General features: G+C 47.5%; 1 protein-coding gene across 1 annotated transcript; it reads left to right on the plus strand.

The window, feature by feature from the left end:
* Positions 1-618: 618 nt before the first annotated feature.
* Positions 619-13842, plus strand: iqgap3 (IQ motif containing GTPase activating protein 3). Its single transcript, XM_027000060.2, has 38 exons — positions 619-835; positions 1173-1260; positions 1400-1556; positions 1758-1835; positions 1938-2014; positions 2170-2237; positions 2380-2493; positions 2719-2897; positions 3007-3088; positions 3169-3332; positions 3527-3614; positions 3906-4069; positions 4281-4441; positions 4585-4700; positions 4836-4999; positions 5090-5180; positions 5315-5482; positions 5603-5745; positions 5979-6149; positions 6339-6422; positions 6506-6577; positions 6681-6750; positions 6859-7067; positions 7208-7360; positions 7463-7626; positions 7779-8003; positions 8243-8383; positions 8641-8725; positions 9132-9364; positions 9498-9630; positions 9846-9948; positions 10225-10372; positions 10546-10633; positions 11081-11293; positions 11546-11706; positions 11851-11979; positions 12399-12507; positions 12626-13842. Exons 1-38 carry the CDS (start codon positions 802-804, stop codon positions 12737-12739), a joined length of 4941 nt encoding a protein of 1646 aa, XP_026855861.2. The 5' UTR covers positions 619-801; the 3' UTR covers positions 12740-13842.
* The last annotated feature ends 297 nt before the right edge of the window (positions 13843-14139 follow it).

The raw sequence follows: 14139 nt of genomic DNA on the forward strand, positions 1-14139 counted from the left end.
CTACAGTGTACTTTTTAGCTAGCTAGCTAACTTAATCTTGTTTTTACTTTAGTTAGCCATTTTAGTCTTCCCTAAAGCATTTGATTTAAGAATAACATTTATTTTCTAAAAGTAATGTGGGTTTTATAAAACCCATTCGTAGTTGCTAACTTAACCACCCGAGACTGATGTACCTGGTCACAGGTGCTGTCATCTTCTGTGCTGCTGACCACGTGGTTATTCGCCTGTTTCCATGGGGACAATTTAGAATTTTTTTTGCTTTCTTTAACTACATTGAAAAATTGTGAATAACAAGTGTAATTATAAGGAATATGCTATTTGTTTAATATGCAGTTTCTGGTCATCTATTTTACCTTCCATTAAGAAATTCAGTTTCTCCTAAAATGACATTTAAGTACAACACTAACCACAATTCACTGCGAATTTCAGGAGTAGCCAATGGGATTGCGGCGGGATATTCAAACTGGAAGGAAAGTAAACAGTCAAGCCACATTCATTTGACTTGTTCATACAGCAAGCAAGACAGTCGCGCAGTCTTTATTCATATTGCTCATAGTTGTACAAACGTAAACGTCTGTTTTAAACGACTTTGGTTGTCCTTTTTTTTTTTTTTTTAAACACAGTAAATGCAAACTAGTTTGTTTTTGTTTGGCAGGCGTCTTCGCTTCAGCTGTAAGTTTGCTAGCTAGTTAACCTAGCTTGCTAACATTGTGTCGCGCAAAATTGAGCCAACCTGCAGCTGTTGTTATATAGAAAGTCACTTCCTATTAAGAAAAGCTCAATATCCTAAACAAAGAAGAAATGGGAGACTCCGTGGTTCCTCTGCGGTCTGGATGTAAGTAGATGATAGATAGATAGATAGATAGATAGATAGATAGATAGATAGATAGATAGATAGATAGATAGATAGCGGGCTTTTTGATGGTAAACGGTTACCACTGGCTGCTAACCTAGCTAGCTAAGTTAGACATACTAGCTATCTGGGTTAGATAACGCTACATGCTATCGTTCGCTATAGTGATTCCATACATGTAGCTAACTAGCTACTTTAAAGTTTCGTCGCGTCAGCACTAATTAGCTGGCTAGCTATGTGAATAAACCTGCTTCTATGTCGCTATGATTTGAGCTGTTAAACTAGGTTTTCCATAACTCTCTTGGGACTCATTTTAAAGATGAACGCCTTACTGCGGAAGAAATGGATGAGCAACGGGTCCAAAACGTGGCATACCAGTACCTGTGCCGCTTGGAAGAGGCAAAAAGGCAAGAATCTAACACCCTGTGTGCCTAGTTGGGACTTCTACTCTAATACTGTATTGTTGCTTTCCGCTGTTCCAAACCGTTTAACTTTAAAATAGTTGGGATTTTGAAATGTTGAGTTTTTACCTCACCCTTCTGTCAGGTGGATGGAAGCCTGCCTGAATGAGGAGCTCCCAGCACCAACTGAGCTGGAGGAGGCTCTGAGGAATGGAGTTCTGTTGGCTAAGCTTGGCCACTGCTTTGCTCCAAACACAGTCCCTCTGAAGAGGATCTATGACCTTGACCAGGAGCGTTACAAGGTCTGTCTAAGAAATAAAGATACACACATACAGAACCCCCCCACCACCACAGTGGCCAACACTGAAATATTTCAGTAAGAATTTTTTAAAAATGCAGACAACAGGTGACAAAGGTACTGGGGCTTGAGAATATCACATACTCACAAGTGTTTATCCACAAAACCCAAACAAATACAGCTTTCATTGTTTGTGTGTCCATAGGCTGTAGGTCTGCAGTTTCGCCATACTGATAACATCAACCATTGGAGGAATGCATTGGTGGAGATCGGCCTGCCAAATGTAAATTAGAATGAGACAGCATAGTTCTATTTGTGATATTTGTATACTCATGTTTATTTATATCTTGTGTATTTATTGTCAAATGTGATGTCTTCTTTTCAGATTTTCTACCCTGAGACCACAGACATCTATGACAAGAAGAATATGCCCCGGACTGTGTACTGTATTCATGCCCTCAGGTGGGTACCAGCTTTTCTTTTTTTTCTGCTTGAATACTTTAGTTTGATTGTGATAAATGCTTTGTCGTTCAGTGACTATTGGATCAACAGCACTGTTTTTATTAGGATCATGTTGTAATGTCCCTTATTTACTTCTGGTCTCTGTTTCTTCCCAGTCTTTACCTCTTTCGTCTGGGTCTGGCTCCACAGATCCATGACCTGTGTGGGAAAGTCAAGTTCACAGGTAGAAACCTGTTACTTGCAATGCCTGGATAACCAGACAAGATTTATTTCTTCAGCACAGTTTGACTAAAGCAGGCAGACTGGTTTATTATACTGTCAACAGCACCTATTTCTGAGTTTGTGTCGTTGCCCCCCCCCCCCAGAGGAGGAGATTAACAATATGAAGATGGAACTGGACAAATATGGTATTCAGATGCCTGCTTTCAGCAAGATTGGAGGAATCCTAGCCAATGAGCTGTCAGTGGATGAGGCTGCTGGTAAGAGCCACGGGGTCTTGTCTTACTACTGTTGAGGATGAATTGGGGTGTGTGACTGCACTTAGTTTAGAACTGACTTGGAGAAGCTTGTTAGCTAACTAACAGTAGATAGGTGGTCAAGATGAAATAATAGTGCAGGTAGGTGTGTACTACCCATTCCCACGCTGGCTAAATAACCACGTTCGTAATGCGATGCTGTCCTTGCCTAATTGCCCCTGTGTCCAGTGCACGCGGCAGTCATAGCCATCAACGAGGCAGTGGAGCGGGGCTGCGTGGAGGAGACGGCACGGGCCCTGCGAAACCCCAACGCCATGCTGTCCAGCCTGCAGGACACGCTCATGGCCGTCTACCAGGAGGTGCTACGCCAGGCCCGTGCTCAGAAGGCAGCCCACGCTTCTGCTAAAGTGAGGGAGCAGGAGCCTTCAGTTTTGGGGTTATCCTCAGCCATGCCTTAGTGTCTTAATGAAGGACTCAAAAACAGCACGTGATCCACTTTGTTCGTTATGTGTTTAGGTAAATGGCTCCATGGAGAAGGACATTTATGAAGAATATTTGACACAGAGTGAGATTCAAGAAAACATAACCAAAGTTAATGGTTAGTTACCCAACATACCAGCATCGTATTGTGTACTGGGTGTGTAGTATTGTGATGTGATGTTTGTGCTGTGTGTGTAGTGCGAGCGGCATTGGAGTGTGTGGATGAGGCTATAGAGTGTGGGGATCCCCTGGCTCTGTTGTCGGCCCTGCAGAGCCCCAGCCTGGCACTCAGAGGTCTGCTCAGAGACCACGCTGACTGGTATCTGGAGCAGCTTACATCTGACAGGGAACAAAAAGCCCTGGTGAGCACTCACTTCTCAGCACATATGGGCCCACTGTGCAGCCTGAACCACAGCCGACGGTTTAGCCGCGCAGTATAAGAGTGGCCCTCCCAAAGAGAACCGCAGTATGTGACTTAGCTTGTTATCCCTCCTGGTCTTGGAGAGACACTGGATTGTAAGAAAAGTGCTTGTGAAGGTGTTTTGTTCTCTTGCAGGATCTGGGTTGTGTGGACACTCTGGAGAGAGATGAGCTGCAGGAGGGTGTCTGTGTGGCCAACGAGGAGGCTCAGCGTTCCAAGACAAGTCCGTACAAGCCCTGCACAGCTTCAAGTTGCCCTTTTGCTGTAGCTGGGAAATGTTGCTTCAAGGTGTGTGTGTGTGTGTGTGTGTGTGTGTGTGTGTGTGTGTGTGTGTGTGTGTGTGTGTGTGTGTGTGTGTGTGTGTGTGTGTGTGTGTGTGTGTGTGTGTGTGTGTGTGTGTGTGTGGGTGTGGGTGTGGGTGTGTGTGTGTGTGTGTGTGTGTGTGTGTGTGTGGGTGTGTGTGTGTGTGTGTGTGTGTGTGTGTGTGTGTGTGGGTGTGTGTGGGTGTGTGTAGTGCTGCAGGCAGTGTCCAAAATCAACGAGGCTCTGCGTGGTGGCGAGGCGTGTCAGACGGTGCGTGCCCTGATGAACCCTGACGCCCACCTGCCAGACGTGTACCCCTTCGCCGCTGAGCTCTACCAGAGAGAGCTTGCCCCATTGCAGCAGCAGTGCCCTGAGGTGCCCTCCCAGCTTACCACACAGCATAATAATAATAATAATAATAATAATAATATATTTCCACATACTCAGCAAGGGCTGTCCAACTATAGTACTTTATTAGTGCTTGTCATATCCTACCTTCCCTATGGTTTTGTTTTTTTTATATTTATATATTTATTTATTTTGTGTATGTGTGTGTATTCTCTCCATGCTGTACTGGTGTGTGCAGGGTGAGCTGCAGCAGGAAGAGCTGTTTGTGGCTGTGGAGATGCTGTCTGCTGTGGCCCTGGTAAACCAGGCGCTGGAGGCTAAAGACACCGGCGCTTTCTGTGCTGCGCTGGTGAGCCCCGCTGCCGGCCTCGCCGACCTCGACGACAGCTTAATGCAAAGGTCAGGACTTCTATCGCAGCAGTGAGACTGTTGGCACCCCCTACCCCACTGCCTGACCTCAAACGGAAGTGCCGCTCCTGCTTGTCCGATATCTCTGCTGTGGTGAGTTGGTAGGGGTTGTACATGTGAAGCTCTGTGCTCAGGTACTTTGAGGAACTGTGGGAACCGAAGAGGAGGGCAGGCCGAGCTCTGCTCACATGGAACGAACTGCAGAGTGGACTGAACACAGTCAATACGGCAGCTCAGGATGAGCATGACCGTAAGTGCCTGTTGTGGCCTCTTTTCCTTTTAAAAAAGCTTCCCGCTCATTTTTCTCTCTCTCTTTCTGAAGCTTGGCTTGATGCGTTGTAATTGTAGCAAGCTCATGTGTCTTCCCTCTCTCCTGTGGCTGTAGAAATCCTTGCTATCGGACTGGTTAACCAGGCTCTCTGCTGCAGTGACCCTCAGAAAATCCTCGCTGCACTACTGCTACCCTCTAGTGGTTTAAAGGACGTACTGCCGCAAAATGGCAAACGCTACCACGAAGTACTGAGCCGTATGAAGAAACACAAGACAGAGGTGTGGCATGTAATCATTTTGATGTGTGTCTAGTGTCTTGGTGGACAAAACTAATATTTAATTTGCATTTCTAAATTTGTTTCTTTGCAGCTGAGTCGGGATCCTGGAGCAGAGCTGTGGTTACCTGACATTCAGGAGGGTGTGAGAGTGGCCAACCAGGACACTCAAAAAGCCCTGCAGAGTGGGTGTCTGCATGCACACTGAACCATTTCTCAGCCGTACTGTCATCCACTTAAATAATCGCAGGCCTGTCTTTTGAGTGCCTTCGCGTGGCTGTGTGCGCACCTCCTAGCTGTTCCTTCGTGTGTTTGTCAGTGTCTCTGGGCCTGGCTGCTGTCAACCAGGCCGTGAAGGAAGGGAAAGCGGCTCAGACCCTGCGAGTCCTGCGTCTGCCAGAGGTGGCGCTGCGGAGCGTGGTTGCAGAGTGCGCGGCCGGGTACCAGGCCGAGCTATCCGCTCTGCTGCGGGCCAAAGCCGCGGAGGGTCAGTCTCTCGCTCGTGTGTCCTGCATCACTGCTACTGTGCGTCTGCTCCTGACCTCCTCAGCCTAGGCCTTGCGAGACCCGTGTGTGATTGTCCAGTTTGCTGTCTGGCTGTGATCAGGTGACAACAAAAGCCCGTGGCTCAGGACCAAGGCTGCGGAAGGCAGCTGTTACTACTTCCACCTGCACAAACTGGAGGGCACCTGGGAGAGACCGCAGGGCTTCGTGCAGAACAGCGTTCTCCTCACCCACGAAGAGATACAGGTACCTGCGCCCATGACTCGTCAGAGTGGGACATTTTGCAGTGTTCACATCAAGTCCATTTTCATAAAACGGGAATGTGTAAAAATGGCAGCTCTGCCTCAGGTTGCTGAGCCCGGCCCAGCTGATCCCATGTAATCCAATTCACAGATGCATGATCATAATTTGGGTAATCACATTTAGGGTGTGGGCGCGATGGTCTCCTTCCTCCCTCGCCGCTCTGTCTCCCCCTGCAGGCGGTGTGTAGGAGTGTAACTATGGCCCACAGCCGGGAGGTGCAGTGGAAGGCCAGTGAGGTGCTGGTGCTGCAGCTGCAGGCCCGCGCTCGAGGTTTCCTCCTCAGGCAGAAACTGGCAGAGCGCCTGCACTTCCTCAACACGCAGCTACCTGCCGTCACCACCATTCAGGTGAGCGCACAGCCACCTCCGATTGTAGTAGGTGTCCGACATTTATGCAGTGCACCTCTCTGAAAATTCAGAGAATGTTTACTTTTTCAGAGTGTGCCTGTTGTGTTTCCTTTAATCCTTCATACTCTTCTGTAAGATTAGGCAAAACGACTGTGGGTTTTTGTTTTTATTTTGTTTTTCTCCATTTAGTCTCACTGGCGACGGTTTCTACAGCAGAGGGCGTACAGGAGCAGACTGGCGTACCTCTACCGAAACTGGAGAGCAGTGGTCAAGGTAAAGTCATGGATCCCTCTTTCTTTCTCGTGTTCATGAGTACATTTCTGTGCAGAGTTGCTCATGTGGCCCATCTCCCTCAGATCCAGGCCACGGTTAAGATGTGGTTGGCCCGGAGGAGATACCTGGCCCGCCAGCGCTACTTCAGACGACACGTGAGTTCCACCCTATTGCTGAGCTCAGAAACTGGCTGTAAAACGTTCTAATGCATTGAGGAAAACAGTTGTTACAATCTCGGTGTGTGATGGGGTTTACCAGGTTGGCGCCATTATAAGGATCCAGGCATTTTTCAGAGCCAATAGAGCCCGAGAAGAGTACAGGATGCTCGGTACGGCCCGTTTTCTGTGTGTCAAGAAATAAATGCAAAAAGAATGATTTCATTTTATTAGTATCATTTCGTGTGTGTGTGTGTGTGTGTTCGTTCGTTTGTGCGCAGTACACTCCAGTACTCCGCCTCTGTCTGTAGTACGGAAGTTTGCCCACCTGTTGGAGCTGGGCGATAATGATATCCGCCAGGAGGGGGAGCTGCTGCGTCTGCGGGAGGAGGTGGTGCGCACCATCCGCTCCAACCGGCAGCTGGAATCAGACCTGGACCTCATGGACCTGAAGATTGGCCTGCTGGTGCGCAACCGTGTCACGCTGCAGGTCAGAAGCCCGCAGGGAGGGGCACCGCTGGCACCGTCTGCTTCTGCATTTTGAGTGTAATTGTGCTTTTAGTGCACTTTACCAGGCACCAACAGGTCTGTCTGCTAAGGCTTTTCTGTGTGTCTGGTCTTGGGGTACAGGAGGTGGTTTCACACCACAAGAAACTCACCAAGAAGAACAAAGAAGAACTGTCTGACATGATGGCCCTGGACAAGCACAAAGGCTTGAAGTCTCTGAGCAAGGACAAGCGGGAGAAGCTCGAGGTCTACCAGCACCTCTTCTACCTGCTGCAGGTGCCGTGCTCTCTTTTTCCCCTGGATTATGCATGCTCTCCCATACTCGGGATATGGTGCTTGTGTTTGTGTTTTATATTGGTGTGTGTGTGTGTGGTGTAGACCCAGCCATCGTATCTGGCCCAGCTCATCTTCCTGATGCCACAGAATAAGAGCACCCGTTTCATGGAGACAGTCATCTTCACCCTCTTCAACTATGGCTCAGACTGCAGAGAGGCCTACCTGCTGCTGCAGCTCTTTACTGTAGCCCTGCGCCACGAGATCAAGTACAAACACACGCAACTTTTTCAGTCTCTTCTAACATGAGTTGGGAGTTACTATGCCTAATTAGTTTGAATTACATGATCTGTTTAGTGTTAGAGGCTGTTACTCCTCATGCAGCATTACGTGTGTGTGTGTGTTCGTGTGTGTGTGTCAGACTGAAGGTGGACCAGCCTCAGCAGGTGGTGACCGGCAACCCCACAGTCATAAAGATGCTGGTGAGTTTCTACCGTCACGCTCGTGGCCAGAATGCGCTGCGGGACATCCTTGAACCAGCAGTGCGTGAGGTTATACAGGACCGCACGCTCAGCATGCGCACTGACCCTGTGGAGATTTACAAAAGCTGGATCAACCAGAGCGAGAGTCAGACTGGCCACAAGAGGTCAGTACTGCACATGGAACAAACGCATGCACCTAAGCTCGGATGCACGAGTCAAGAGCATGCTACCATGTTGGGAGGTCATGACCTTCGTGTGTGTGTGTGGGTGTGGGTGTGGGTGTGGGTGTGGGTGTGGGTGTGGGTGTGTGGGTGTGGGTGTGTGGGTGTGGGTGTGTGGGTGTGGGTGTGGGTGTGGGTGTGTGTGGGTGTGGGTGTGTGTGTGTGTGTGTGTGTGTGTCCAGCGCCCTGCCGTACGAGGTGAGTGCAGAGCAGGCTCTGAGTCACCCAGAGGTGCAACAGCGTTTAAACATTGCCATGACCAACCTGAAGACTCTGACAGACCGTGTGCTCCACGCCATCACCAACAATGTGCACAAACTGCCGTATGTGTAGTGTACACACGTTACTTATGATCTCTTAAACATGTGCTGCTATACCAGACACATTTAGTTTTAGATAAAAATGTCTCAACAACTGAGACAAAGCAATGGAACTATCCAAGAATAGAGCTACTGGTCATTATACACTGGCAGTTAACAGCTGGACGAGAATAAAGCCAATCTCCTGCTGAAGCACTTTATCTGTGGAAGAGTATTTTTGTTCTGACACTGACTTCTGCATTTGTGCATGTGTGTGATAGGTATGGGTTACGCTACACTGCTAAAGTTCTTAGAGGCTGCCTTCATGAAAAGTTTCCTGAGGCCAGTGAAGATGACTTGTACAAGGTAAGAAGCAATTGGAGTTTAGAGACACATGGATCTGTGTGAATGTGTTCTAGCCCTTTATGCCTGAGGTTCTTGCTATCTGAAAACTGTTTGTTGAGGTGCATGTCACCGTTCCTCATATGTATGATGGGCTTTCTGTCAGTCTGCTTGTATGTGTGGGTCTGTCAGTCTGGGTGTGGCTGTGGTCAGATTTTAGGGCGTGTGTGTGTGTGTGTGTGTGTGTGTGTGTGTGTGTGTGTGTGTGTGTGTGTGTGTGTGTGTGTGTGTGTGTTATCGAAATGGGTGCAGTAAGACTAGGGTGTGTGTGTGATGTAAGATTGTAAGGATCGTGTGTGTGTGTGATTTGATATGGGAGTAGACAGATCATAGTGATTCTGTATGTGTGTGATTTTGTGACTGTGGTCAGATCGTAGGGAACCTGGTGTATTACCGCTACATGAACCCAGCGGTGGTGGCTCCTGATGGCTTTGACGTTTTGGAGTTCGGGCCAGGCTCCGCCCTGCTTCCCGACCAGCGGCGAGCACTTGGCTCTATCGCCCGCATCCTGCAGCATGGTGCAGCGCACAAGCACTTCCACGGCGACTCGGCCCACCTATGCTCCCTCAACGACTACATCACCCACACGCACGGCAAATTCAGGTGAGGGGTCCCACCATGAATGAATGCTTATGAGCGCCGGATAAAAGCTCCCGGTTATTGGATGAATGATCGTCTCATTTCGGTCTTCTCCATGGAGCGCCTGAGTTGAGTCGATCCTCCATCCCCCTCACAGGAAGTTCCTGCAGGCAGTGTGTGACGTTCCTGAGCCCGAGGAGCGCTTCAGCATGGATGAGTACTCAGAGATGGTCATCCTCAACAAACCGGTCATCTACATCTCTATGGGCGAACTCATCAACACACACAAAGTACTGCCTGTTCTTAGCCAGTCCTTATTTCTGGATCCTCCTTGCCTTTCTGTATTTGTTTCCTGACATTTGATCTTCTCAGTTATTTCTCTTAATATCGTCTCTCATATGATGTACTATTTTGTAAATGCATACCTTGATGATGAATATTTGTAAGGCTACAGTTGCATGTGATGAGAGGATGTGATGATTTTTGTGTGTGTGTGTGTGTGTAGCTCCTGCTGGAGCACCAGGACGCACTGTGTCCTGACCAGAACGCCCCTCTCCTCCTGCTGCTCAGGGACCTGGGCAAGGTGCCCTCTGTTCAGGCCCTCGTCGGTCAGTCCCCAAATATCCACCTTCCCCTTGCAACAGCTGGACTTGTTTTAAAGCATTACAGAGTGTACCATCACTGCTTGTTAAGTTTGTTACCAGTTTGCTTATTTGTCGCCCCCCCCTGCTAACTAACAAACAAGCAAGTGGAAAACGCAGTCTTGCTCATGTGTGGACCTTAAGGAAAGCTGTATTTGTTCATATACAGTAATGTTCTAACATTTATCTCCTTCATCCACTAACTCCTACTACTTATCTGATTGATATGCATCTCTGAAACAGGAGAGGGGCTTATCAACTCAGCAGACCCTAACCTGGAGCAGACGTTGGCTCAGTACAGTAAGATGGAGGTATCGCTGACTCTCACCAGCAAGTTCGATGTCTTCAAAAGCTCAGACAACAAACCGGACGCCCGAGGCATTTTGCTGAGGTACGGCCGGCGGGGCGGTGATGCTGTCTGTCTAGTTTAAGAAGCTTACTGCTTGCAGTGAGATTTTATAGAGACTTTTATAGACACACAGCATCCTCATTTCAGGCCTCATAGGGTTCATAAGCTCAGAGTGCTCTGACCATGCCCCGTTTTTATTTCCGCACGCGTTCCAGCACCAAGCAGCTGATAATCGATGTGATCAGAGCACAGCCCGGAGACACGCTGAGCGAGGTGCTCCGGTCCTCCGTCTCCGAGGATGAGGTATGGCGAGCACACATCTTCGCAGTCCTTGTGGGACTGCACCATATGGACCAGTGTAGTGGAGTGATAATATTGCCACACATATTGAGATGCGTATATTCCTGTGACCTTTCAGAACACCCACAGAACACTCCTCAGGAATGGTCGCGTGTGACCAGGATTCTCAGTGTACAATTAAAAATGGGAATCGTTAGAGGTTCCATTTGCATATTGCGGCCTATGATCTCAAAGACCCGTACTGCCACGATGATTATTAAATTATATGTGGCGCACCAAAGAATCCTTGGTGCTCTGCCCTTGCGTTTCTCTCTAGCCTTTCCTCCATGCTCTCTGCATATGCATGAGTAGAAGGTGAAACTGTGTGTGTGTGTGTGTGTGTGTGTGTGTGTGTGTGTGTGTGTGTGTGTGTGTGTGTGTGTGTGTGTGTGTGTGTGTGTGTGTGTTTAGGAGATGCAGCACGGCTGGCTGATGCAGCGCAGGGCGCAGCGGGACGCACACACCCCAGAGAAGATGAAGAGGAACCAGTCTTTAATCGCCGACAGCAACCTGACGCTGGAGGAGAAGAAGCGAAAGATCCAGCGCAGCCTGAGGAGGCTGGAAGCTCTGGGAGTGCTCACCCCACCACATTCAGACACACAGATACTGCAGCTCATCACCAAGGTGTGCATGCACGCACGCACGCACGCACATCCTTTTTAAAGAAAGGATTCTGTGTCAACAACAGTGTGTCTGTGTGGTTGGTACGTTAGCTTTAGAATGACAACTACACACAGGGCTCTGGTTTGACCTATGGTCTGTACTATGCTCAGGGTTTAGACTTAGGAAGAGAGATCTAGTTACTCGAGCACAATCTCTTCGCTTGGTCCTCCCGGGTTCCAGAGTGTCCGTGGTAACGCATACTGTTGTCTGTAGGACATCCGTCATCAGCGCCTGTACCGGCAGAGGAGGCAGGCAGAGCTGGTGAAGCTCAGAAAAACGCTGCACAGCCTGCACTGCAAGAGCTCCTTTCACTCTGAGCAGATCGACTTCTACAGCCAGTACATCTCCACCTGCCTGCACAACCTTACTGCCAGGTAACACACACCTACTCGGGCGCGTGCACACATCTACCCCCAGCACCCGTTCCAGAGAAGCCCACCAGCACAGAAGGGCGTCTAGCAGATGGTGAGTTTGTGCGTAGAAGAGGGGCTCACTGCACCGTGCCCTCTGACCCTCAGTCAGGTGAATGGGAAGAAGGCAGCAGACGGTAAAGGGAAGAAGAGCAGGCTGCCCACGCTCACCTACACGGCCGCCCGGCTCCATGAGAAGGGAGTCCTGCTGGAGATAGAGGACCTGCCCGTTACGCAGTAGGAGCACTTGAAACACATGCACACGCTGTGTGTGTGTGTGTGTGTGTGTGTGTGTGTGTGTGTGTGTGTGTGTGTGTGTGTGTGTGTGTGTGTGTGTGTGTGTGTGTGTGTGTGTGTGTGTGTGTGTGTGTGTGTGTGTGTGTGTTTTTAAAATCCCGAATGATTGGGACCGTATTTGTACAGCCAGTAGCAAACATCTGTTGGATGTGTCAGACACCTGGAAATATCTGTGATTTTAAAAAGCAGCAAAGTGAGATGGGTAAATTAAAAAGCTAAAGGCAAAGGGCTGAACTTTAAGGAAAGGCAAATATTTGAATCAGTGTGCCCTATTAGAGAAAGAGTGAAAGGAGTTCATGAGGATTCTGTATGTACAAGGGTCAATTACAAATGTGTATTTTGTTTGTGTGTGTGCGCAGATTTAAGAATGTGATCTTTGACATTGTACCCAGTGAGGAAGGCGGCACCTTCCTTGTTAAGGCTCGATTTTTGGGAGTGGACATGGAACGTTTCCCCTTGAAATATCAGGTAATAACAAGAGGAAGAGACTAAATATTCCCAATCCGAACACGGGTGTGATTTTCTTTTAACTGTGTGTGTGTGTGTGTGTGTGTGTGTGTGTGTGTGTGTGTGTGTGTGTGTGTAGGATTTGCTGCAGCTCCAGTATGAAGGTGTTGCTGTGATGAAGATGTTTGACAAGGCCAAGGTCAACGTCAATCTCCTTATTTTTCTCCTCAACAAGAAATTCTTCAAAAAGTGATTTGAAACAGTCATGGCCAAGTCATTGTACCGTGCACTCAACACATGGCTAACAGCTTGACTTTTTCACATAACACCACCATTTGGTATGGCACTTTATTAGATATTTAAATCAACAGGGAAAACCTATTTTAAGAAAAGCTTAACCAGTTTGATATCACAATCATATGATTGCAATTTTATAACCAAGCCATTATGAATTTTTGGATTGTTGATTGGAGTTGATGGTGCTCATATATATCTACTGTTTTTCTTAGCTGCTTTTATGCCTCTTTGTCTATGCCTTACTTAGAGCAGCTTGGCAGGGTTGTATTTTTACATTTAAAAATGCCAGGATTGGGTACTGTATGTAAACTGTTCTTCGACACTAAATACACTGCTATCTTTATATCCATAAAACATGTATGTTTTAATGACTATTATACTGAATCAAAAGGGCAATCTGTTATAGTTGTATCTTGTGATTTGTGTTTCGTTTTTCTGTGTATGCATCTGCTGTGTGTTTTAATATGTTTGATTGTCTCCATCCGTTCCCTCTCCTAGGCCTGGTTGGTATTTACTGTATTATTAATTGTGTGCACTTAAATAGAACACTCCGCAGTGTCCATATGCTGCTCCAGGCCAGCAGTCCTGGTGTTTTACGCCACTTAGCAGAGCTGTCCACCAAAGCTACCCACTCCTCTGCTGCACTCTAGATGGCCCTCTCTGCTGTTCCCACCAGCACAGAGCTGGGTTCAGTTGCCCACTCCTACGTGCTTACACGTTGGTGTATGATGGGCAGCCTGACTGGTCTAATGTGCGCGCACACAGGCTCAGACACCCATGTTCTCCCCAGCCTGTGCAGCCAACTCAACTGCTAATCAACAGATTTTGAGTCCCAGTACACCACTCGCTCTGACAGTTCTGGAACTCTAATTGAGCGTGGTGCGATGTGCTTTGATGGTGCTGTGGATCACTGGTGTCGAGGTCATGCAGTATTTTATTATTTTTTAATTTGAGCTCCTATAAGATGTAAATATTTTCTGTTTCCCTTTTCTGAGTTTCTTTTTCACTTTTGCTTTCTTTAATAATTCTGTTGCATATTTTATAACTGTTGCCTCTCGTCTTCTTGTACTCTAAAATATTTAAAAATAAAACTACCTACTCTTCAATATCTTGTTTCATGTTTTAATTTTTTTTAATTTTTTTTTTTTTGCATTTACCTGAAGATTTGTATTTGCATCCTAATTCATGATCGGTGATTTTTTTATTTTTTTTTTTTTTTCTCCTTCAATTACTCAATTGCTCTCTTTTAGTGTTTTAGAATTCTAATTCAGTAGTGGCGAAAAAGTTGTGAATAATGGCCTGCGTGTACTCTAGTGGGGTCAGGCATCATAAATATATGGTGGTCTACTATAGCTT

The sequence above is a fragment of the Electrophorus electricus genome, chromosome 10 (genome assembly GCF_013358815.1).
Source record: "Electrophorus electricus isolate fEleEle1 chromosome 10, fEleEle1.pri, whole genome shotgun sequence".
NCBI lineage: Eukaryota > Metazoa > Chordata > Actinopteri > Gymnotiformes > Gymnotidae > Electrophorus > Electrophorus electricus.